This window comes from Hemiscyllium ocellatum, chromosome 8 (assembly GCF_020745735.1).
Source record: "Hemiscyllium ocellatum isolate sHemOce1 chromosome 8, sHemOce1.pat.X.cur, whole genome shotgun sequence".
NCBI lineage: Eukaryota > Metazoa > Chordata > Chondrichthyes > Orectolobiformes > Hemiscylliidae > Hemiscyllium > Hemiscyllium ocellatum.
In genome coordinates this window covers 66,592,471-66,619,689 of record NC_083408.1, presented here as the reverse complement: position 1 = coordinate 66,619,689, position 27,219 = coordinate 66,592,471, and the positions used below count along the sequence as shown (strand labels likewise).

At 39.4% G+C, this 27,219-nt stretch overlaps 1 protein-coding gene across 1 annotated transcript in view; it reads right to left on the bottom strand.

Moving 5' to 3' along the window:
• exoc5 (exocyst complex component 5) overlaps window positions 1–27,219 on the bottom strand; it is an 81,828-nt gene that overhangs the window by 14,965 nt on the left and 39,644 nt on the right. Inside the window, exons 8-13 of the mRNA XM_060829126.1 lie at window positions 20,226–20,270; window positions 19,913–20,053; window positions 16,499–16,581; window positions 9,385–9,594; window positions 2,904–3,051; window positions 2,578–2,686 (exon numbers count right to left, since the gene is read on the bottom strand). Coding sequence (XP_060685109.1) covers window positions 2,578–2,686; window positions 2,904–3,051; window positions 9,385–9,594; window positions 16,499–16,581; window positions 19,913–20,053; window positions 20,226–20,270 — 736 coding nt within the window. The remainder of the gene's footprint in view (window positions 1–2,577; window positions 2,687–2,903; window positions 3,052–9,384; window positions 9,595–16,498; window positions 16,582–19,912; window positions 20,054–20,225; window positions 20,271–27,219) is intronic.

The following is a 27,219-nucleotide window of genomic DNA, read 5'->3' as shown; positions in this document are numbered from 1 at the left end:
AGTGCACGACAATTTTCTGATTTCAGTATGTGGATGCACCTACTAGAGAAGTTGCAAAACTAGACCTACTCTTGGGAAATAAGGCAGGGCAGGTGACTGAGGTGTAAGTGGGGGAGCACTTTGGGGCCGCACTTTGGGGCCAGCGACCATAACTCTATTCGTTTTAAAATAGTGATGGAAAATGACAGACCAGATCTAAAAGTTGAAGTTCTAAATTGAAGAAAGGCCAATTTTGACAGTACTAGGTGAGTACTTTTGAAAGCTGATTGGAGGCAGATGTTCACAGGTAAAGGAACAGCTGGAAAATGGGAAGCCTTCAGAAATGAGGTAACGAGAATCCAGAGAAAGTGGATTGCTGTCAGGGTGAAAGGGAAGGCTGGTAGGTATAGGGAATGCTGGATGACTAAAGAAATTGAGGGTTTGGTTAAGAAAAAGAAGGAAGCATATGTCAGGTATAGACAGGATAGATCGAGTGAATCCTTAGAAGAATATAAAGAAGGTAGGAGTATACTTAAAGAGGGAAATCAGGAGGGCAAAACAGGGACATGAGATAGCTTTGGTAAATAGAATTAAAGAGAATCTAAAGAGTCTTTACAAATATATTAAGGACAAAAGGGTAACTAGGGAGAATAGGGCCCCTCAAAGATCAGCAAGGCGGCCTTTGTGTGGAGCTACAGAAAATGGGGGAGATACTAAATGAATATTTTGCATCAGTATTTACTGTGGAAAAGGATATGGAAGATGTAAAGACTGTAGGGAAATAGATGGTGACATCTTGCAAAATGTCCAGATTACAGAGGAGGAAGGGCTGGATGTCTTGAAACAGTTAAAGGTGGATTAATCCCCAGGACCTGATCAGGTGTACCCGAGAACTCTGTGGGAAGCTAGAGAAGTGATTGCTGGGCCTCTTGTGAGATATTTGTATCATCGATAGAGGCAGGTGAGGTGCCGGAAGACTGGAGGTTGGCAAACGTGGTGCCACTGTTTAAGAAGGGCGGTAAAGACAAGCCAGGGAACTATAGACTGGTGTGCCTAACCTCAGTGGTGGGCAAGCTGTTGGAGGGAATCCTGAGGGACAGGATGTACATGTATTTGGTAAGGCAAGGATTGATTCAGGATAGTCAACATGACTGTGTGTGGGAAATCGTTTCTCACAAACTTGATTGAGTTTTTTTGAAGTAGTAACAAAGAAAATTGATGAGGGCAGAGCAGTAGATGTGATCTATATGGACTTCAGTAAAGCGTTTGACAAGGTTCCCCATGGGAGATTAGCAAGGTTAGATCTCATGGAATACAGAGAGAACTAGCCATTTGGATACAGAACTGGCTCAAAGGTAGAAGACAGAGGGTGGTAGTGGAGGGTTGTTTTTTCAGACTGGAGGCCTGTGACCAGTGGAGTGCCACAAGGATTGGTGCTGCGTCCTCTACTTTTTGTCATTTACATAAATGATTTGGATGCGAGCATAAGAGGTACAGTTAGTAAGTTGCAGATGACACCAAAATTGGAGGTATAGTGGAGAGCGAAGAGGATTAACTCAGATTACAACAGATCTGGACCAGATGGGCCAATGGGCTGAGAAGTGGCAGATGGAGTTTAATTCAGATAAATGTGAGGTGCTGCATTTTGGGAAAGCAAATCTTCGTAGGACTTACACACTTAATGGTAAGGCCTTAGGGAGTGTTGCTGAACAAAGATCTTGGAGTGCAGGTTCATAGCTCCTTGATAGTGGAGTCACAGGTAGATAGGATAGTGAAGGCGGCGTTTGGTATGCTTTCATTTATTGGTCAGAGTACGGAGTACAGGGGTTGGGAGGTCATGTTGCAGTTGTACAGGAAATTGGTTAGGCCACTGTTGGAATATTGCGTGCAATTCTGGTCTCCTTCCTATCGGAAAGATGTTGTGAAACTTGAAAGGGTTCAGAAAAGATTTACCAAGGTTGGAGGATCTGAGCTACAGGGAGAGGCTGAACAGGCTGGGGCTGAGGCGTCGGAGGCTGAGGGGTGACCTTACAGAGGTTTACAAAATTATGAGGGGCATGGATAGGATAAATAGACAAAGTCTTTTCCCTGGGTTCAGGGAATCCAGAACTAGACGGCATAGGTTTAGGGTGAGACGGGAAAGATATAAAAGAGATCTAAGGGGCAACGTTTTCACGCAGAGGGTAGTACTTGTATGGAATGAGCTGCCAGAGGAAGTGGTGGAGGCTGGTACAATTGCAACATTTAAGAGGCATTTGGATGTGTATATGAATAGAAAGGGTTTGGAGGGATATGGGCCGGGTGCTGGCAGGTGGGACTAGATTGGGTTGGGATATCTGGTCGACATGGACGGGTTGGACCGAAGGGTCTGTTTTCATGCTGTACATCTCTATGACTCTATGCATATTATACTGTCTTTCTTTTTGTACTGAACATAGGCACCAAAATTAAAAACTAGAGGCGATCAAATCAAGTTGAGCCAAAATAAGGGCTCAGAAAGAATGCTGGATGATCATTACTTTAATTAGTTTTTTAAAAAGCCTTCACTTATCCACTGAGAAACTTCCATGCACTGAATTCTTAAATAATGAAAATTACCTGCAAGTCCAATTTCTAGAGCATAGTCAATATGCTCAACACACAAGTATTCCACGAGAATAGTAAATATTCGAAAAGCATTCTTTGGTAAATCAGAAGAATCAGACAGCTATAAGTAAAAAGTTAAGAATTAGCAAAAATAGACACTGCTTAACATAATAATTATATTGAACTGCCCCAGTGAAAATCATCCCCAGAATAACCACATGTAGAAATTTTGAAATTGAAGGACTGCAATGCATCAATATTTGAAAAAACCATCATATAGGCCAAATCTCAACAATACAGTACAAGGAGCATTATTCTTTTTTGAAGAACATTCTTACCCTGTGACACCTCTCAAAGGCCTGTCTGGTCTCCTGCAAAAGATTGACAACTACCTCCTGTGACAGAAATGTCTCGCCATGCGTGTCAATACTTGGCCCCAGTGGTAAGTTGGTACGTTGGCGAATTCGCTCTTTTAGGTCCTGAATCCTACAAAGATACACATCCATTATTTCACAGAAACATCCAAAATTTATTACAAAGATTAACAACTGTACTAATTTGCAGAGGACAAACATGTGTAAAAGTATACCATAAGCAAAAGAAGTTGAGATTACACAGGTTGACTCTCCTATGGTGTCAGATATAACTGAGACTTCTTGTAGTCATTTGAATGTCTAACACTAAAACCATAACAGAAGCTACCATTTCTTAAAAAAAAACTGAATTCAGTGCACAATATTACAGATTGCTGGCCTGTTCTGATTTTCTGCAGGTTTACTGTAGTAGGCAAATTCATCGAATCTTGTATGTAAAAGCCTCTGGCTGTCAGTGCCTCAAACTCTTACACACTTACACACACACACACACACACAGTGTAAGGTTCCAAAGTTTTCATTGTGAAAATTCATATATGCAATCATAAAATTACTGAAACAGTTTTGCTCATAATTACTTTACCGTTTTACCAGAAAATGGAAGCCATCTAGGAGAGGGTGTAACAGCATGGTAGTTTGTCAGCCATAGCATCTGATATTTTGCAATAATGTTATCACTCAGGCAATCAGGAAATCTACAAGTTTTGATTCGGCTTTTTAATAGAACAGATGGGAATATTTCAGAAAACATGGAAGAGCTGTTTCTGTAAACTGCAGAAGATTAAGACAGAACTCGGTAAATGTTTCGAAGCAGGATGCTATGAAAATATTGCCAGAATTTCAAAACAATTTTTGTTGGGAAAAAGCCCAAAATTGCACAAGGAATCAGGTTTATCCTAATCAACTGAAATGGGTCAAGAAATAGGAGAAATTTGAGCCAACTTTGATTTCTTCTGCACAAAAGTGGCATGGTGGCTCAGAGGCTAGCACTGCTGCCTCACAGCACCAGGGTCCCAGGTTTGATTCCAGCCTCGAACAACTGTTTGTGTGGAGTTTGCACATTCTCCCTGTGTCTGCGTGGGTTTCCCCTCAGTCCAAAGATGTGCAGGTCAGGTAAATTGACCATGTTAAATTACCCATAGTTCTAGGTGCATTAGTTAGAGGGAAATGGGTGGATTACTCTTCGGAGGGTCTGTGTGGACTGGTTGGGCCGAAGGACCTGTTTCCACACTGTAGAGAATCCAATCTAATCTCAACTCTGAGCTGCAGAGCATTTAAAAGAGACATTTGTAAGTAGAAGTAATGTCAGTAATTCTGATCATCATCAAAATCAATGAATTTGTTCCAAATCTACAAAGTTTTGGGCTGACCAGAACAAGAATTAAATAATTAAAATTAGTGAGGAAGGCAGTATTCTGAAAAATTAGTGATCCTAGCCCACATGTCAAGATGCTCTGACATTAAATATTAAATTCAGAATTCATCTAGTAACTAACTTCACCCAAAAATATTAAAATAAACTGAAGTAATGTTTCCAATTCAATTTTATAAAATAAACAAAAGCCCTTCAAAATAATTCTAGTAAAACTAAAACATTCAACTTAAAATATTCTCCAAATTGTAAATTCTTTCAAAACATCTTGGAACTGACTTTAATGAGATGTCAAGCAATTTCTCCTAATTGTTTCTGTCCAATAGAGTATAACATTCAACAGACTTGAAAGTAAATTTAAAATAAAATTATCCGTGATAACATCTTTCATAGTGTTAACGATTCAGAAAACAGATTTGACAGTTTTAAGCTAGTTTATATGCATGTGATTCTGACATAAGTAATTTAAGAGGCATCACTATAACAACATTTACAGAATGATAACGTACAGACAATTCTACCCAAAATCAAGTGATTCTGAAACAGAGGTGACAGGGTGGTAAAAGTGTGGATGAACCAAGATGTAAAGAGGGTCATTTTGTCAAAGTGCATCAGTGCCTCCAAATGCAGACTCATGTTCAGCATGGTTTTGTAGTGCTGCAATTATTAGGGAATCATAAAAACAAAAGAGGGAGGAAAGTATTTTGCCCTTGATGAATCAAATACATTTAATTTTCATCTAAAAGGAATTCTTCCATTCAACAAATAGCACAGAGGTTAATGCAGGGAAACAAACTTCAATGTATGCAGTTAATATACACACTTGAGCAACTAGACAACTTTTTAAAAATCAGCTACAGTAAATTACAAATTACTTTCTTCACACTTCACTGTACTGCATTTCCAAATGCTTCTTCAAAGCACTGTACCTTAAATTTAATTATGTAATCATATAGACATACCAAATATTACAAAAGGGGGCATAATGATGAAGTGCACCTGCTGTGTATTCAGGTCATGGTATTTAATTAGATAAATTCATAAATGCTCTCATGTACAGACAAGCTAAGCTGGTTTCTAGACTCTTCTGTGAAATCCAAATTGGATGTCAGGCCTGAAGCAAACTCAGTCACCAAAGTAATCATTAAATTGGCACTGTAAATGGCTGTCCATCAAAGATAAGAAACCTTTATTGTATGAATCTGATAAATTGTTTGATTATGGTATAAATTAATTGAGTAATAAGCATATTAACAAAGAGCAAAGGAAGGGATATGTAGATCTTTTTCGATTTGTTCCATAAATGTAATATATAAAGCTGCTCAATTTTTTACAAAAATTCATTCATCAAATGAGGGCATTGCTGGCATTTATTGCCCATCCTTACTTACCTAGAGGGCAAGTAAGAGTCAATCACATTGCTGTGGTTCTGGAGTCAAACGTAGGCCAGACCCACAGCAATGGGTCATCATTAAAAACTTCACTTTCAAATTTTATTTGAATTCATGGTCAGACCTGTAAAGGAAATTACATTTGATAGGAATAAGGAAATTAATCATTGATGTGACAATAAATAATTTCCACAATAGGTCATTTGAGGAACATTGCACGAGTAGGGAAATGCAATCACCAACTATTCTTTTCAATTGACCCACTACCAGTTGCTTTCACTCTATGAATAGGACCCAGTTTAATAATCGGAAATTGAATTTCACAGTTTTGCTACAGGCTTCATAAACTGATTTATGCTTGATTTGTCAATGAGGCGGCTTTGATAAGATATGTACTATTACAGCTTGCTTAAAAAAACTAGATTACTTTGAATTCAATTATGTTGATAAGGATAGAAAGAATATCTATTGCGCATTATAAACTTTAGAAAAAAATATTTTCAACATTTACAGTTTTGAAATCCCAAACATTAAAATTCTTTCAGGAGTGAAAATAAATAAGTAGTTTGAATAAAGTAATCTTTGTTTCTGTAATCAATGATTGGCTATGTCTTCAGGAGAAACTAGTCATATCCAATGATTCCACTATTATGCACCCATGCACAGCAGCCAGGAAGATAACATGCAACAGCAAAACATCTTACATTTACATAGCTCCTTTAACGCAATAAAATGGAGTATGGCATTTCACAGATATATTATAAAAAATGACAGTCATAGATGACAAAAAATTTGATGGAAGACACAAATTTAAGACAACTTTTAAAAGGCAGAATAGGAGATGGAGAGACAGAGAAGGTGTATACATGTACTTAGGCAGATGAAAGTACAGGCACCAATGCTAAATCAATTAATATCAGGTATACAGAATAAGTCAGAATTTGAGAAGTGCATATATTTCCAAATTGTGATGTTGAAGGAGATAATAGAGACAAGGGGCCAAAGCCAAGGAAGGTTTTGAAAGAAGGTCAGCAAGCATGGGGCTGTTGGGATTTGATTCAAGACATGGGCTCTCATGCTTGAGAGTTCAGTCGACGAACAAAGGCATGAATGAGGACTTCAGCAGCAAATGAGCTGAGGTATGGGTAAAATCGGGCAGAGTTAGAGAAATGGAAATCGTCAATCTTAGTGATTATGTTAACATGACATTGGAAGCGCACATTGAAGTTAAATGTGACACTAAGGTTGTTTAATCTAAGGCAGTTGCCAGGAATAGACAGGGAGTTGGATTGGATTTGGAGTTCAGACTGCTTTCAGCCTAATTAATACTAAATGGAAGTAAATTTTTGCTTTGCTCGATGTTGTCAAGTTACCTGAAAATGCAACTGTGGAGGTGGCATGAGGGGTAATGGGGCTAGATCTCATTAGTGCACCTGTCAGAATTACTAACATTCTTCCAGATTTTGTCACAGGAATAGCAGATACACACAAGGAAAGGACAAAGGAACACGCTTCTGGGGACTCCAGAGGCAACTGCGTAAGAGCAAGTTATTGCAAGTAATAGTTTCAATTCAATTAGATTCATGTAAAACTGTGTGGCAGCAGTCCACTCAGCTACATAACAGTGAGGTTGGAGTTGGTTAACCATGTCAAAGGTTGCAGACAGTTCAAAAAGATTGAGGAAGGAAAGTTTATGTTTGTCAAGTTTAGGATATAAATGTTGAGTTTTTTTGGAGCGGAAAGGAAGGTTAGATATGGAACCTGCTAAAGTCAAGAATTTACAAATTATCCCATTTAAAACAATCCACAAGAATGGTTGCCTAAAATTTATTAGTAGCTCACACTGAACTGGCCACTTTGAACAAAACATTGCAGGGAGTATTAAATTAGTCATGTCAAGACTTTAATGAGTATTTCCTGCTTTCTCTCATTTTTGAAATGCAATGTTAGGATTTGTGAGGGGTAGGTCATGCCTTACAAGTCTTATTGAATTCTTTGAGGAGGTGACCAAGCATGTGGATGAGGGTAGAGCAGTGAATGTAGTGTACTTGGATTTTAGGAAGGCATTTGATAGGGTTCCCCATGGTAGGCTTATGCGGAAAGTCAGGAGGCATGGGATAGTGGGAAATTTGGCCAGTTGGATAGCGAACTGGATAACCAGTCAAAGTCAGAGAGTGGTGGTAGATGGTAAATATTCAGCCTGGAGCCCAGTTACAAATGGAGATCCGCAGGGATCCATTCTGGGTCCTCTGCTGTTAGTAATGTTTTATTAATAACTTGGAAGAGGGAGTCGAAGGGTGGGTCAGTAAATTTGCAGACGATACGAAGATTGGTGGAGTTGTGGATAGTGAGGAGGGCTGTTGTCGGCTGCAAAGGGACTTAGATATGATGCAGAGGTGGACTGAGGAGTGGCAGATGGAGTTCAACCCTGTCAAGTGTGAGATTTGTCCATTTTGGAAGGACAAAGAAGAATGCGGAATACAGGGTTAACGGTAGGGTTCTTAGTAAGGTGGAGGAGCAGAGGAATCTTGGGGTCTATGTTCATAGCTCTTTGAAAGTTGTCACTCAGGTGGATAGAGCTTTAAGGCGGACTATGGTGTATTAGCGTTCATTAGCAAAGGGATTGAATTCAAGATTTGTGAGGTGATGTTGCAGCTGTATAGGACCTTGGTAAGGCCACATTTGGAGTACTGTATGCAGTTCTGATCACTTCACTTTAGGAAAGATGTGGAAGCTTTGGAGAGGGTGCAGAGGAGATTTACCAGGATGTTGCCTGGAATGGAGAATAGGTCATACGAGGATAGGTTGAGTGTGCTAGGCCTTTTCTCATTGGGACGGCAAAGGATGAGGGGTGACTTGATAGAGGTTTATAAGATGCTCAGGGAAATAGATAGAATAGACAGTCAGAGACTTTTTCCCCGGGTACAACAGAGTGTTACAAGGGGACATAAATTTAAGGTGAAGGGTGGAAGGTAAGGGGGGGGGGGGGGGGGGGGGGGGGAATGTCAGGGGTAGGTTCTTTACCCAGAGAATGGTGGGGGCATGGAATGCGCTGCCTGTGGGAGTGGCAGAGTCAGAATCATTGGTGACCTTTAAGTGGCAATTGAATAGGTACATGGATAGGTGCTTAAGCTTGGACAAATGTTCGGCAGACATTAATTGCAATGTCTGTCCCTTAAGTTTTGCAGCCATCGGAGTGACTCTGTGCTCTCATGTACACATGCTTGAGATGCAACTATTGTTTCCTTAATTGCCCCATTAGCGTATAGCTTCGGCTTTCACCATTGCCCCTTTTATCATTTAACTTCCCCTTCCTACTATCTTAACACAAACCTGTTTGCTTCCCCTCCACCCCCAAACTTGACCTGGAAATAGACTGCAAAGTACTCTTAGTCCTAACAAAGGGATACCATCCCTGTTAAATAGTTCAAGTACCTTAGGTTTTATTTTAGATTCCTTGAACTGAAGAATTTTGCACGTGTCAATTTAAGTCAGTGATTAAGTCAGGGCTAAATTCTCAATGCTAATAGTCTCACACAATACAACTGGTATCTTCATAAACAAACAACATCCAATTTGAAAATTGAGAAAAATCAAGAGCTTCTGAACATAAAAAACAATTAAAATATCAGAAAATATTAATCATGGCTATTTTATCAAAACTTTATATTACTGCACTTACCCTCCAGATCCATAGGACCGTTTTTGATGATTTTTGGAATCGTAATAGCGTTGTAACACCATGCTACTCCTAGTTTTCAAGTATCCTGTCTCAATTTCGATATAATTTTCCAGGTATGAAAGGAAAATGCCTTTGATCATCTTTGCCAGAAATGTCTGTTTATCAGTACCAAGGTCAAACTCTGCTAACTTGCTTGCTAAACTTGTGGTCCTGTAAAGCAGAGACATCACAAGAAATAATTATGTATTACCAGCTCCCAAGCCCCTGCTAATAATATACAACTAAATCCTAAGCAGCATTTTTTTAAAAAATGTTAAGTTGAGTTGACTTTCATGCTTCCTTTACAATTATGGAAAAAAAAAACGACCTGAGCTTGTCACATTAGCCAGAGACAACAGGTGAAGTTTAAGTCCACGATCTGTGAATACTGCCATGCTTGTTTTAATTTAAACCAGTACCTCACTATTTGAGGCACAGTATATTAGTGTACTGTCATGATGTGGTGCACTAAATAACCTATATAAAAAAGAGCCTTGCAAGAATCTGGTGCTTGGTTTTTCTTCTCCAATCATATGTAATACGCATCAAGAAAAATTGAAGAAGAAATCCTGTTAAGTTGTGCAAATTCAAAAACAGTTTACTGATTTATATGCTAGGAAACAACAGCTGGATGTAAAGCTGTCATGGAAGTGTAACCATCATCTAAATGGTGGGAGTTAACATAAATTTTGAAGAGGCTTACATGTGCTTTCCTTTATTGGTCAGAGTGTTGAGTATTGGAGTTGGGAGGTCATGTTGCAGCTGTACAGGACATTGGTTAGGCCACTTTTGTAATACTGTGTGCAATTCTGGTCTCCTTCCTATTAGAAGGATTTTGTGAAACTTGGAAGGGTTCAGAAAAGATTTACAAGGATGTTGCCAGGGTTGGAGGGTTTGAGCTATAGGGAGAGGCTGAACAGGTTGGGGCTGTTTTCCCTGGAGCATAAGAGGCTGAGGGGTGACCTTTTGGAGGCTTATAAAATCATGAGTGGCATGGATAGGATAAATAGACAAAGTATTTTCCTTGGGATAGGGGAGTCCAGAACCAAAGGGCACAGGTTTAGGGTGAGAGGGGAAAGATATGAAAGAGACCCAAGGGGCAACCTTTATCACACAGAGGGTGGTACATGTATGGATGAGCTGCCAGATGAAGTGGTGGAACCTGGTCAACTGCAAGCATTTAAAAGGCATCTGGATGGGTATTTGAATACGACGCGTTTAGAGGATTATGGGCCAAGTGCTGGCAAATGGGACTAGTTTAGGTTAGGCTATCTAGTCGGCATGGACGAGTTGGACCAAACGGTCTGTTCCCGTGTTGTACATCTCTATGACTCTAGTGCTGACACTGAAACAATTCTCTAACAAACAGCACAGATCACTGCTGCACGATATCTACAGTTGAGGAAGATAACTCACTTTAATCTAGTCTAAAAAAATAAATTCATTATGACATCCAATTGTTTCTGAAATGAACAAGTTTTTAATCCTCTCAACGCTATCTGGAAATGCATTCTATGTGACCGTCAGAATGCATCAAGAAAATCTCAGATAGCATTGTTTATTCTCAATATGTTGAACTACTGTCCGCTTTTTTATCCCCGCAGTTTAGCTTGGATAAACTTTTCAAGCTTTAAACATGGAAATATTAAGGAACACAAAGAAGTCATACAGCTCATCATCATGTCTGCACCAGCTGAATAAACTGGCTGCTGATTCTCATCTCATTTACTGGCACTTAGCATTGCCAGGTTAGAGTGCTTCAGTGCAGATCCAAGGTTTCTGACTCAAATGCCAAACCAGGCAGTGAACTCCAGCCAACCACCACCCTCTGGGAGCTACATTCCCTCTAATTTGCTTGTGGAGCACAGACTTCTTGAGCACAACAGTGGCTACCTCATTATTTGGTAGGCCTTGATTAAGTCATGCCTGACTAAGGAAAACCACCTTAGCCTATTCAACCTTTCCTCTTCAATGCAACTTTCAAGCTCTGGCAACATTCTTGTATTCTCTCCAGAGCAATTATGCAATTCTTGTGATGACTAGAACTATACACAAAACTTAAGCTGCAACCTAACTTGTATCTTACGTAATTCCAAATGTCAACCTCTGCAATCATGGTTCAGTTGATAGCATTCCTAAATTCTTCAACTTTTATTCCAGAACTTAAGCAAAAATAAAAATCAACACAGACTGAATACTAGAGTATCCCACTTTTAGAGGGGCTGTCTTTTGGAAAATAGAGGCACTGGCAGTCCTCTCCAGTAAATGTCAAGGCACCATGACACTATTGTAATGATGATTAGAGGTATTCTCTATGGTGCCCAAAATATGTTTAAGCCTAATCAAAATCATAAAAATATATCTAGCAATTATCATACTTTTTGCTGTGTACTCTACATTACAACAATGAAATATACTTCAAAATTACTTCATGAACTGTAAAGTGCTATCATGAAGTACCCTGTGCTGCATAAAAGACATTTTAATAAATAAAAGCTTGCATTTATATAAACTATTAAGATCTCTTGCACTTAGAATGCAGCAATGGATGTGAAAACAATCTGTAAGTTCTCCTCCACGCCAAATGCTATTCCAAATTGCTGCTCCTTTAAAGTCACTGGGCTAAAATCCCGGATCTCGTTCCCTAACTGAACTGTGGCTTCACCTACTCCACATGGACTTCAGTGAGGTAAAAGCTTTCGTGATTCAAGAAGTTGACTTTTCAAGGGCAAATGGAAGGAATCCTGAGGGACAGGATGTACATGCATTTGGAAAGGCAAGGACTGATTAGGGATAGTCAATATGGCTTTGTGCGTGGGAAATCATGTCTCACAAACTAAATTGAGTTTTTTGAAGAAATAACAAAGAGGATTGATGAGGGCAGAACAGTAGATGTGATCTATACGGACTTCAGTAAGGAGTTCGACAAGGTTCCCCATGGGAGACTGGTTAGCAAGGTTAGATCTCTCAGAATATAGGGAGAACTAGCCATTTGGATACAGAACTGGCTCAAAGGTAGAAGACAGAGGGTGGTAGTGGAGGGTTGTTTTTTCAGACGAGAGACCTGTGACCAGTGGAGTACCACAAGGATCAGTGCTGGGTCCTCTACTTTTTGTCATTTATATAAATGATTTGGATGCGAGCTTAAGAGGTATAGTTAGTAAGTTTGCAGATGACACCAAAATTGGAGATGTAGTGGACAACAAAGAAGGTTACCTCAGATTACAACAGGATCTTGATCAGATGGGCCAATGGGCTGAGAAGTGGCAGATGGAGTTTAACTCCGATATATGTGAGGTGCAGCATTTTGGGAAAGTAAATCTTTGTAGGACTTATACACTTAATGGTAAGGTCCTAGGGAGTGCTGCTGAACAAAGAGATCTTGGAGAGCAAGTTCATAGTCCCTTTTCAGTGGAGTCGCAGGTAGATCGGATAGTGAAGGCGGCATTTGATATGTTTCCCATTATTGGTCAGAGTATTGAGTACAGGAGTTGAGAGGTCATGTTGCAGCTGTACACGACATTGGTTAGGCCACTGTTGGAATATTGCATGCAATTCTGGTCTCCTTCCAATCGGAAAGATGTTGTGAAACTTGAAAGGGTTCAGAAAAGATTTACAAGGACGTTGCCAGGGTTGGAAGATTTGAGCTATAGGGAGAGGCTGAACAGGCTAGGGCTGTTTTCCCTGGAGCATCAGAGGCTGAGGGGTGACCTTATAGAGGTTTACAAAATCATGAAGGGCATGGATAAGATAAATAGACAAAGTATTTTCCCTGACGTGGGGGAAATCCGGAACTAGAGGACATAGGTTTAGGGTGAGAGGGGGAAAATATAAAAGAGACCTAAGGGGCAACTTTTCACGCAGAGGGTGGTATCTGAATGGAATGAGCTGCCAGAGGAAGTGGTGGAGGCTGGTACAATTGCAATATTTAAAAGGCATTTGGATGGGTATATGAATAGGGAGGGTTTGGAGGGATATGGACCGGGTGCTGGCAAGTGGGATTAGGTTGGGTTGGGATATCTGGTTGGCATGGATGGGTTGGACCAAAGGGTCTGTTTCCATGCTGTACACATCTATGACTATAACTAAATGGGGATGACTAGTAAATGCCTACTTTTATAAAATAATATGTAGAAGCATATATAATAGTTTTCTTCCTATATTTCGTTATATCAACTTTCAGGTGACTCTTTGCAAAACTGAAAAGCTTAAATACTTCCATTCTTGCCTCAATTTTGAACACTAGGAATCAGACTCTTGGACCTCGGTATGGTTTCCGATAGCCAAAAGTCTCCTTTTCCTCAATAACCAAAACTGACCGCAGTACTGAAAGTAGTGACATCGAGAAATAATACAACTTGAGCAGGATATTGCTGCACGTGGAATTGAAATTATTTCTGACACATTCCAATAGCTGTGTTTATTGATGCTCTGCATTGTAGAGATATATTGAGTGTCAAGTTTGCCAGTCTCTTTCCACTCCATGTTTCGCTAATTTCAATAAAATTCAATGTATGCAGAGTACAAATGTTGCCCATCTTTCTTTGCAAATTACAGTACAGTACACTTATCCATACTAACATTAGATTACTTAGTGTGGAAATAGGCCCCTTGGCCCAAGTCCACACTGACCCGCCGAAGAGCAACCCACCCAGACCCATTTCCCTACATTTAACACTACGGGCAATTTAGCATGGCCAATTCCCCTAACCTGCACATTTTTGGACTGTGGGAGGGAACCAGAGCACCTGGAAGAAACCCACGCACACACAGGAAGAATGTGCAAATTCCACACAGACAGTCACCTGAGGTGGGAATTGAATCCGGGTCTCTGGTGCTATGAGGCAGCAGTGCTAACCACCGTGTCGCCAAAAACTTTATTTTAGCATTATTCTGCCCACCTGTATATAATAGTCACTTTCTGTTTATGCTTTGCTCTTCCAGTTTGATACAAGCTGAAAATTTTACAAATGTATTTCTAGTTTGAGGTCAAGACAAATTATGTAGATAGGAAATAGGACTATGAAATCCTCACTTCTCCCCAACCATTTCCATCCAAACTGACATTTGTCCCCTAATGTTTATGTATTATTTTCCATCCTTCATTCAATATCTTACCTATTCTCAAAATTTCCCATGCATTTGCAGAATATAAGAAATCTCTTAATATTTATAAAGTGTCTTTTCATCATTTCAGTACACCATGCTGCAGCATTTTATAAAATTTACTTGAGATGTCACTTGCTCATTAAATGATCCAAGTGACTGGTCGAGCAATATTTCACATTGAGTTATGTTGAGTGCATTACACAGTTAAGCCTCAAATGTATGCTTGGTAATCAATTCCATTATATTACAAAAGACCACAGCAACACTATCTATTTCATGGATGCCTGAGACATTTTTGTCACTTTTGAAATTAGAAACTAACATCTTGCTCAATGACAGTATTTTTTAAATTGTCAATTGTAACAGATCATTAGAGCTTCCTAAATTTCCTCCTGACTCTTAAAACGCTGGAATATATACTATTCAGCTTTTGACGTGTCAAGTCAACACTATTATCAAGTTATACCAAATTCAAGGCTTGCTTTTATTTTTCAGTTCCATTATCGGCAAAATCGGATTTCAGAACAAACATTAGCAGCTTAGGATTATAATAAGTTTCAAGCTGTGTGTAAATTTATACGTGATGCTATGAATAGGAATGTCAATTCTCAATGCAAATACATAATTCAAACCCCAAAGTTGCTTAATGTTTACTTTAATTAGGTCAGTGTCTTCATGTCAGTATTGCAATTCTTCGGTTTTTTTTTTACTATATTTGAGGAACTGGACTTGAGACCTAATTACCTGTTACCTAAGAGGGACTGAATTTCAGAGTTGGTGTATAAGAAATACAATACAAATGTTAAGCCACCCATGCCAGGAAAGAACCAATGTGCAACATACTGGCCATTACAAGGGAATTGAGGTCTCAAACACAACCCACTCTGCTGAGGAGAGCTCAGGATGTAGTTCATATTTACCACTTTATCCCTTTTTTCTATTCTTTTAAGCTTTACAATAAATTCTCCTCTCAACCACCATGCATCCTCTCAGTCCCCTGGCTACACTGTTTTAAAGTTTTCAATGGTAGAGCCTTATTTCAACCACACGTAAGAGGAGGTATTTATGTTGCTGAAAGTCAATTATCAGTATATTTCCTTTCATCTTTCAAATAATTCTCTTAATCCACTCTTTATCATGTTGTGCTCTTTTTATATAGTCAGACCTTGACTCCTAGCTACAGTGTAATTCCATCCATTGATGGAAAACACCGACTGCAAAAGACATTTGCTTTTTAAATTCTGGGATTTTTCACTCTGAATGCTCAAGAACTTAGATCGTTCCAGGAACAAAACGTCTTAACCAAATCATTGTATGCAGAAAAATGGTTACTGGTTATTTTCTAAAAAAGGGCACAAGGGAAATAGTTTTAAGATAACTTTCTACAACAGACAGAAAATAAGTTATTTATTTCCTTGCACATTGAAAGTTTATGGATTGGTTTGATTAAATATGTAATAGAGAAACTGCCATGACAAATTATGAGCTTACTTCCCACATAATCACCTTGAAAATAATAATATGATACAAATATTGCACATTAAGAAATATTCATTATACAGATCAAATGAGTGTTTAGAAAGTGAATATTCTCACTGTAGCTGAAACAACTGCTCACAAATTACAAGACGAGAAAAAAGGAAAATTCTGTTCATGTCAACAAATACAGTAGATAAATCTTGTCATTGGCAAATTGTAATTCAAATCAAAATGAAATTAAATATTTTGTAAGTTGTTACTCTATAAAAACTAAATGTAGATTGATACAGAGTGATTAATAACTCACCTCCTCCCTAACCCTCATATCGCTCCCCATTATACACATTGACTTCAAGAAATTAAAATATGAATTCCAATGACTGAGACTTCAAACTTTTTTTAAAATGATCTATCAATGCTGGTTACAGGGTGTGAAACAGAAGGAGTTTCTTAGAGTTAAAAGATGGCATTGCTGGTAACATCTTACCTTGTATACAGATCGTACAGATTCTTTAGGTATTCTTCTGCATCAGATTTTTTACATTCTTCTAATCGATCTCGGATAAAACTCTAAACAGACATAGAATGGACAATAGTTTCTAGCACTCAATTTGAATATTGAATCTGCTAACAGTTAGTGACAATAATCTGACTGCAGCAGTCACATCGCTGGTGAAAGTACCCAGCGAACAATCACCTCTGCAGTAGAAATATTAAAATGCAATCACAAACACTAGCAAAATGTTCATAATGGTGAATTTACATTTTAAAAACAAATTAAACTCCTTAATGATAATCATGATAAATCAGGAAGTCAGAACAAGCAAGGGCTGGCTATGTGTCACAAGAGAATTGGCTCAAAAGATCAAGATTCCAAGGCTGAATTTATAAGTTGTTTGATATTTACTGTTTTTAAACTGTAGCACATCCATCTTTTAAAAAACAGATTTGTGAGAAAACATAGTTAAATGGCATGCATTAAGCACAGCGAGTATAAGACACTGTCATAAAGTAGGAGCCAGTGTTTGATCCTCAACACAAACACCATTCCATGATCTCTGACAATTCACAACCTTGGCATTTTATTTGACCTTGCATCAGGTTCTGATCCCATATCTTCTCATTCAGCAAGATCACCAATTGCTAGCTGATTTTCACTACTGCCTTAGTTGAAACCCTCACCCAAACTTCTGTTGCCTTCAGTCTTGACTATTCCAACACACTCCTGTTCAGCCTCCATATTATATTCTTGAAAACTGGAGGTCATCCAAACTTCTGTCAGTCTTAAGTCAGTCCACTGTTATAGACACTCCTTAAAACCTATTCTTAGCCAAACTGTTGGTCACTTGTCCCTATTTCATTGTCAATTTTTCAAATACTGAAAATCACTCCTGTAAACCATTGGGATATGTTGCTACATTAAAGATTTGTAAAAAGGTTGTTATTATGGCATTTAATTTAATATGACAAAGAAGTTAAAGTAAGTTGGAGTGACAAAATGAAAACTAAAGTTCTATCAGAGTTCCTATCAAAAAAATTAAATGAATATTCTTTCCAAATTAAGCTAAACAATAGCCAACATTCATATAAATTGCTGCTTTCACACAATAAAACATACCAAGCCACTTGAGAAGTGCACTTTTAAACAAAATTCGGACTGGTGACTATGAGTTTCATCGTAGGGATGGTTTCTAACAGCATTTTAAAAGACGACAAAAGTGGAAAATGAGAGATGCAAGAAGGATTAAACAGTGAATTCAGAAGCTTCGGGCCTAGACAACTTAAGACATGACCACTTCGAGTGGTGCAATTATAAAAACCAAGGATTTACAGCAGCGGACTGGGGAACAGAAACTTTCAAGACAGTCAGTTCTGATAATGTGATCGCCCATTAAGAAAATTCGCAATAGCCACCCCATTTGAACTAATCAGGCCTGAATCGCATTATAACCTAGGAGAAAGTGAGGACTGCAGATGCTGGAGACCAGAGTTGAAAAATGTGGTGCTGGAAAAACACAGCAGGCCAGGCAGCATCCGAGGAGCAGGAGAATCGACGTTTCGGGCATAAGCCCTTCTTCAGGAATCTATACAGGTAATAAAAGCTCACATTCTACAAACAACAGTCTAAAGTTTTCAACTGCGTTAAAGCCAAAAGCCAAGAAACAGGTGTTATAGCAGAACTGACTGTAGTTGTAAGCAAAAACTTATATGGAAGAGTGAAGCCCTAAAGGGATTTGAGATCAGCAATGAGATTTAAAACAGACGCACTGCTAGAAAGGGGGCCAGTATAGGTTAGTGAGTTTGATCAGTGAATGAGATTTGCTGAGAGTTACAAATGGGCAGAACAGATTAGCATGACCTCAAAACTTACATAGGGTGGGAGGATGGAGGTCAGCCAGAGCAACGTTGCAAGACTCAAGCCTAAAGATAGCAAAGCCATGCATGAGGGTTTTTGTAGCAATGTACTCAGGCAAGGAAAGAACAGAGATGTTATTAAAGAGGAACTGTATATTCTTGATATGGTACAGACATGCAGTCGAAAGATCATCTTACAAAACCTAAGTTAAGTAATGATTTATTGCTGTCATTGGGTTGGTGCCTTAAATTAAATTATTTTTCCTGGTATAACAGCACTCAAGGCAATAAAGGGCTCATATACATCAAAAAAAAAACAAATGGCATGGTTGACAAGCTAATGAAATTGATGTAGTGTGCATGGACTTTCAAAAGTATTTCATAAAGCATCACAAAACTGATCCATCAGTAATGTTAAAGTTCCGAGAGTAAGTAGTGCAATAGCAGTACGGAAATAAAACCGGCTAATCAACTGGAAAGATAAACAGTCAATGTTTTATTCAGACTGCAGGAAAGTATAGAAAGGAATCCCCAATGGGCTCATTTTAGGATACCGCTCCTCTTCATGTACAGTAATAAACTAAATTTTAGTGTAGAAAGCACACATTTGCAGATCATTAAAATTAAGATGAACTGTTTGGGTGATAGACCTAAACTTCAAGAGTTGAAATGGCAGTCAAAATTCTAAATGGGATTTAACACAATGAAGTGTATTGTGACTAATTTTGATAGGAAAAAGGAGGAGCAACACAAGAGAAAGGTTTCAATGCTAAAAGAGTGAAAAGAAGTTGGCTTAATATGCAAATTCTTTGAAGATGACAGAACATGAGAGGAAGCAACGAAAAAAAATGTGCAGGATTTCAAGCTTTACAAATAAGAGTGCAACAAGAATGTTATGATAAACTTGCTTAAAATACTGGTTCAACTTCAACTGATATGCTGCATCCAGTTTGGGACTCCGCATTTTATGAAGAATGCACAATTTGAAGATAGATTGAAGGTGGTTTCCTTCAGAGAACAGAAGACTAAGAAATGTTCAAAACTGAAGGAGCTGTGGCTACAGTAGAGAAAAGCAGTTTTCACTGCCAGAAGAATCGAAAAATAAAAGACACAGATACATACAGGGCAGAGGTGGGTACTGCAGATGCGGGAGATTCGAGTCAAGATTAGAGTGGTGCTGGTAAAGCACAGCAGGTCAGGCAGCATCTGAGCAGCAGGAAAATCAACGTTTAAGTCAAAAGCCCTTCATCTGGCATGAGGAAAAACTTGTAAAAATTAAGTTGTGAAGATCCAGAAATCACTACCAGAGAAGGAAATGGAGGTAAAATTAATTGAAATTTCAAAAAGAGAATGAATAAATGTGGAGTGAGAAAACATCAGATGAGGAAAAGGCAGGTGAATGAAACTAGAGGAGTTGACTATGCAGATAGCCAAAGTAATCATCCCCTTTCTATGCATTCACTGAACCACGAGTAGAAAGTCAAACTGCTTGGATTTTCCCTCGTTAAAGAACATGAAATTTTATCTGCAATAGTAATCCCTTTACCTGAAGTTTAATTTCAAAAATGTTTTGTATCAGTTTGGCCATCACATTCTCTGGGCTGCTGAAGACTTCACGAACTTCTTTATTTACTCGTTGGCATAACGTGGCTGTATCTTCAAATAAATCATTCCTGAAATATGAAACCTGCACAGACAAGAATTTAACTACACTACAAAATCAAAAGATTACAGTATTACAGCAAACATAGTCAGAGCTTCAAGAACACATTTTGTATGTATATAAATAAAACTGTTGGACATTTAATACAACGAAACAGAAACAATTACACACAAAAAGAGGACTTAAAACAGATTACCTCCTGGCACTGTTTTATATACACATCCACACAGTGAGCATACCCCTGGAAAAAAGATAAATTGTATATTTTAATAAGTGTAAATGAAGAGGAGATTAAATTGTAAAGCAAATATTCTATTTAAAGAATCAGATTCTTAGTGTTTGATTGTCATAGCTTCCAATGAAGAACAAATATCTTCTCATTTTTTATTTTTTAAAAATGCATTGTGAACACTATATCCATATTTTAGCAGCACCTACTAATATGTATCTCTCACACTTCCCATCTCGCTCCCCCTCATTACATACATACACACTTTTTTCTCTTCTCCTAATGCTGCCTGATCCACTGAGCGCTTCTTTCATTCCCTATTTCACAATTTCAACTGCAGGAATTTTGTCTTTTATAAATTTGAAGTAAACCTCAAATAAAAACAAAATGCTGGAGAAATCCGCCAGGTGTGGCAACGTCTGTGGAGAGAGAGAAACCGAGTTAACATTTCAAGTCCAGTACAATTCTTCTTCCCAAAGAAAGGTCATATTAGACTTGAAGCATTGACTCTCTCTCTTTACAGATGCCAGCAGTTCCAGCATCCACAGTTTGTTGCTTTTAAACAGATATCAAAGTCTGACACAAACAGGTAAGTGAGAGGGAATGAAAAGTTTGAAACACGGGTAAGGCTGAATCAGATAAGAGACAGAGGAGACTGAAATTAATATGATAGACACTGAAGTAGTTAGGGAAGTGTAGTAGTCATGATATTTAAGCAAATGGAGTAAATTAAATCAGTAAGAGTCTGAAGAGAGAGTGGCAAGGAAATGAAATTGAGACAAATTAAGAACAGAAACATGAAAACTTGTGACTGAAACAGTTGAGATACATACAGAAATCAAATCTCAAAGTACAGATATTTATAGAAAAAGAAACATAGTTAAAGGGAGGATGAGACAACGATGGCTGACAAAAGTAGTCAGGGACAACATAAAAGCAAAGAAAAGGCACACATTATGGTGAACATTAGTGGCAAGCTTTTAAAAACCAGCACAGGACAACTAAAAAAACAATAAGGGGTAGAAGATGAAATATGAGATAAGCTAGCGAGTAAAATAATAGAAGGTAGTAAGAGTTTTGTCAGAAAACTAAGAGGCAAAAGTAGGCATTGGACTGCTGGAAAATAAGGCTGGATAAGTATTAATGGGGACAAAGGAATGGCATAGGAAACAAAGAGGGATTTTTGCATCAGTTTTTCCACAGTTGAAGACACCAGCAACATACCAGAACTTCAAAAGAGTTAGAGGACAGAGGGGAGGGTAATGGCTATCACTGAGAACAAGGGGCTGGGAAGTTCAAAGGCTTGAAGGTGGACTACACGGCAGATTTTTGAAGGTGATTGTTGAGGCATTATTGATGTTGTTTCAGGAATCACTGAGTCAGGGAAGTTCCAAGGGGCCTGGAAAATGGTTAATGTAACACTCGAGTTTAAGGGGAGGGAGGCAGAAAATAGGAAACTACAGGCCAGTTAGCCTGATCTTGGTGACTGCTAAGACTGTAGAGCCCATGACTAAGGGTGAGATTGCAGAGTACTTATAACAGCAGCGAACCTGCACAGTTACTGCCTTTGCTGTTTGAATTTATGTATCACTGGACATTGGAGTGCATCTGGGAAATTTCCCAACTAATCTTGTAGGAACCTATTTGGGAGAGGTCACAGCACAGAAACAGATAAGTGAATATTTTAAGCGTGGCCTTGCAGTAAGTCTGCAGTAGTGAGTAGAGTGAGTTCTTTCTTGATTGTATGCTATATTGAGATATGTCTCTTGATTAAACTTAAAAATGTCAGCCATAATAATTAATTTAACCTGGAGTAGTGTTTTGTAGAGGAATAAGACTCTGCTATTTTCTGGGTCTGTAGATTGAAAGAAGCAAAAATGGCCTTCAGTCGAGTGATATGCTCTTCTGGTAGGATGTGGGAGCTTAGGAGATTTTAAGTGTTACTGAGGACTATATCTGCAATAAATGCCCTTGGTTGCGAATTCTATCAGATCAAATGGATTGGTTGGAGAGACAGTTAGAGACAATGGGGAATTTACAACAGCAAGGGGACATGATAGATGGCAGTTATGAGGAGGAGGTAAAGTCACAGATATAGTCACATAGATGGGTTAACTCCAGGAAAGGTAAGAAAGGTAGGCAGGTGGTACAGGAGTCTTCTGTGGTTATCCCCATTTCAAACAAGTATGCTGTTTTGGAAAATGTAGGGGGTGATGGATTCTCAGGGGAACGTAGCACGAACAGCCAAGTTTCTGGTATTGAGACTGGCTCTAATGCAACGAGGGATATGTCAGGTCCCAAGAGATTGATTGTGTTAGGGGACTCTCTGGTCCAAGGTACAGACAGACATTTCTGTGGCCAGGCGCAAAAATTCAAAAGGTGTGTTGTTTCCCTGGTGCCGCAATCAAGGATGTCAGAGAGAGTGTGGAATGATCTAAAGGGCGAAGAGGGGCCAGCAGGACATCATTGTACACATTGGAACCAACGACATAGGAAGGGAAAAGGTTGAGATTCTGAAGGGAGAGTACAGAGAGTTAAGGAGGAATTTAAAAAGGAGGTCTTCGAGAGTAATAATAGCTGGATTATTCCCGGTGTGATGAGCCAGTGAGGGCAGGAATAGGAGGGTAGAGCAGATGAATGCATGGTTGAGGAGCTGGTGTATGGGAGAAGGGTCCACAGTTTGGATCACTGGAAGCTCTTTTGGGGTAGAAGTGACCTGTACAAGAAGGACTGATTGCACCTAAATTGGAAGGGGACTAATATACTGGCAGGGAGATTTGCTAGAGCTGCTCAGGAGGATTTAAACTAGTAAGGTGGGGGTGGGACCCGGGGAATAGTGAAGAAAGAGATCAATCTGAGACAATTGAGAACAAAAGCAAGTCAAACAGTCAGGGCAGGCAGGAACAAAGCAGAGAACAAGGTAGGACTGATTAATTAAACTGCATTTATTTCAATGCAAGGGGAAGACAGATGAACTCAGGGCATGGTTAGGAACACGGGACTGGGATATCATAGCAATTACAGAAACGTGGCTCAGGGATAGCCAGAACTGGCAGCTTAATGTTCTACAATAGAAATGCTACAGGAAGGACAGAAAGGGAGGCAAGAGAGGAAGGGGAGCGGCATTTATGATAAGGGATAGCATTACAGCTGAGCTGAGGGAGGATATTCCCAGAAATACATCTAGGGAAGCTATTTGGGTTGAACTGAGAAATAAGAAAGGGATGATCACCTTATTGGGATTGTATTATAGACCCCGGAATAGTCAAACAAATTTGTAAGGAGATCTCAGCTATCTCTAAGAATAATAAGGTAGTTATGGTAGGGGATTTTAACTTTCCAAACATAGACTGGGACTGCCATAGTGTTAAAGGTTTAGATGGAGAGAAATTTGTTAAATGCATTCAAGAAAATTTTCTGATTCAGTATGAGGATGTACCTACGAGAGAAGATGCAAAACTTGACCTACTCTTGGGAAATAAGCAGGGCAGGTGACTGAGGTGTCAGTGGGGGTGCACTTTGGGGCCAGCAACCTTAATTCTCTTAGTTTTAAAATACTGATGGAAAAGGATAGATCAGATCTAAAAGTTGAAGTTCTAAATTGGAGAAAGGACAATTTTGACGGTATTAGGCAAGAACGTTCGAAAGCTGATTGAAGGTAGATGTTCGTAAATAAAGGGAAGGCTAGAAAATGGGAAACCTTCAGAAATTAGATAACAAGAGTCCAAAGACATTATACTCCCGTTCGGGTGAAAGGAAAGGCTGACAGGTATAGGGAATACTGGATGACTAAAGAGATTGAGGGTTTGGTTAAGAAAAAGAAGGAAGCATGTCAGGTATTGACAGAGAAATCAGGAGGGCAAAAAGGGGACATGAGATAGCTTTGGCAAATAGAGTTAAGGAGAATCCAAAGTGTTTTTAGAAATACATTAAGGATGAAAGGGTAAGTAGGGAGAGAATAGGGCCCCTCAAAGATCAGCAAAGCAGCCTTTGCGTAGAGCTGCAGATGGGGGAGATACTAAACGAGTATTTTGCATCAGTACTTACTGTGGAAAAGGATGGAAGATATAGACTGCAGGGAAATAGATCTCGAAAAATGTCCATATTACAGAGGAGGAAATACTGGAAGTCTTGAAACGCAAAAAAGTGGATAAATCCCCAGGACCTGAACAGGTGTACCCTAGAACCGTGGAAAGCTAGGGAAATGATTGCTGCGCCTCTTGCTAAAGTATTTGTATCATCGATAGTCACAGGTGAGGTGTGGAAAGATTGGAGGTTGGCTAACATGGTGCCACTGTATAAGGTGGCAAGAACAAGCCAGGGAACTATCGACCAGTGAGCCTGACGTCAGTGGTGGGCAAGTTATTGGAGGGAATCCTGACGGATAGGATGCACATGTATTTGGAAAGGCAGATTATGGATAGTCAACATGGCTTTGTGCAAGGGAAATCATGTCTCACAAACTTCATTGTTACTTCCTCAAAAAAAAACTCAGGATTGATGAGGGCAGAGCAGAAGATGTGACCTATATGGACTTCAGTGAGGCATTCGACAAGATTCCCCGTGGGAGACTGGTTAGCAAAGTTGGATGTCATGGAATGTAGGGAGAACTAGCCATTTGGATACAGAACTGGCTCAAAGGTGGTGGAGGGCTGTTTTCCAGACTGGAGGCCTGTGACCAGTGGAGTGCCACAAGGATCGGTGCTGGGTCCACTATGTTTCATCATTTATATAAATGATTTGGATTTGAGGATAATAAGTAGTTAATAAGTTTGCAGATTACACCAAAATTGGAGGTGTAGTGGACCTCCAATGCACCTTGAAAGTGTATTGGAGGAGGTTACCACAGATTACAACAGGATCTTGATCAGATGGGCCAATGAGTTGGAACTGGCAGATGGAGTTCAACTTAGATAAATGCTAGATGCAGCATTTTGGGAAAGCAAATCTTAGCAGGACTTGTACACTTAATGGTAAAGTCCTTGGGAGTGTTGCTGAACAAAGAGACCTTGGAGTGGAAGTTCATAGCTCCTTGAAAGTGGAATTGCAGGTAGATAGGATAGTGAAGAAAGCTATTGGTATGCTTTCCTTTATTGGTCAGAGTATTGAGTACAGGAGTTAGGAGATCATGTTGCAGCTGTACAGGACATTGGTTAGGCCACTGTTGGAATATCGTGTGCAATTCTGGTCTCCTTCGTATCGGAAAGATGTTGTGAAATTTGAAAGGGTTCAGAAAAGATTTACAAGGATGTTGCCAGGGTTGGTGGATTTGACCTATAGGGAGAGGTTGAATAGGCTAGAGCTGTTTTCCCTGGAGTGTTGGGAGACTGAGGGGTGACCTTACAGAGGTTTACAAAATTATGAAGGGAGTCCAGAATGAGAGGGCGTAGGTTTAGCATGAGAGGGGAAAGATACAAAAGAGACCTAAGGGGTAGTTCTTTCACACAGAGGGTGGTACGTATATGTAATGAGCTGCCAGAGGAAGTGGTGGAGGCTAGTACAATTGCAACATTTAAAAGACATCTAGATTGGTATATGAACAGGAAGGATTTGGAGGGATAAGGGCCAGGTGCTGGCAGGTGGGACTAGATTGGGTTGGGAAAACTGATCGGCATGGACGAGTTGGACAGAAAAGTCTGTTTCCGTGCTATACATCTGTGACTCTATGACTTAAAATGCTTGGTAAAATAGGGTTAGGTCAGTGCAGCTTCATCAATCTATTAAGATTCTTTGAAGGAGGTAACAAGTTAGACAAACGATCTATTTGGATTAGGTAAAAACAATGACTGCAGATGCTGGAAACCAGATTCTGGATCAGTGGTGCTGGAAGAGCACAGCAGTTCAGGCAGCATCCAAAGTGCAGCGAAATCATGCCAAAGGACTTTTAACAAGACGCCATACAGAAGATAAGAGCCCATTCCATTGGGGCAAGGTACTGGCATGGAAAGAGAAGTTCCTGACTGGCAGAATGGGAATAAAGATGCTCTCTTCGGGATGACAACTGGTCACTGGAGGAGTTTCGGATTGTTCAGTGTTGGGAACACAACTATTTACATTATATATTAACCCACTGGACAAAGGAATGGAGGGCATTGTTGCTAAGTTTGCTGATGACACAAAGACTGGTGGACAGACAGGTAGTGTCAGGAAGTGGGAAGGTGCAGAAGGCTGGAAGCGTGGGCAAAGAAGTGGCAGATGGGATTAAGTGCAAGATTCAGCACTTTAATGGGAAAAATAAAGGCATAGATTAAACAGGGAGACACTTTGGAAATCTGAAGCATAAAGTGACTTGGCAGTTCAAGTTCAGGATTGTCTTAAGATTACCATGCAGGTTCAGTTGGCAGTAAGAAAGGCAAACAATGTTCACACTGATTTCCACAGAGAACAGATATACTAGTGAGGCTCTGGACAGAGCACATTTGGAATAATGAGCAGTTTTGGGCCCCATATTGAAGGATGGATGTGCTGGCTTTGGAAGTGTTACATAGGAAGTTTACAGAATGATCACAGAAGTGAAGGGTTTATCATATGAGGAGCAGTTGAGGATTCTGGATGTGAACTCAGTGGAATACAGAATTGCAGCAAAAAGGCAAAAGGAGGCATCGAAATGAAATCGCTAACTTAGTTACAAGGCACTCAAAAGATTTCCTAATTGCTTTTTCCCATTGATTTTGTTTGCTTCTCCAAGTTCCAAGTATGAAGAGAAAATAATGTTACACACATCAAATCATCTCAAATAACTTTACCTATGTGCATCTTTTAATGCTTTTACCAAGTTTAATTTGGTCTCAAACATTTATGCTTGAGGTCATTACTTTTGCCAGTTGTGACATTGCAAGCTGCATTAAAGAATAAACTGATGCAGTTTGAGCAGTCACAGTTGACGAGATTCCAAGCAATGAAATGAAGGAAAGAGAGAGGAGGAGAGAGAAAAAGAGAATGAGACACCGACACATCACGG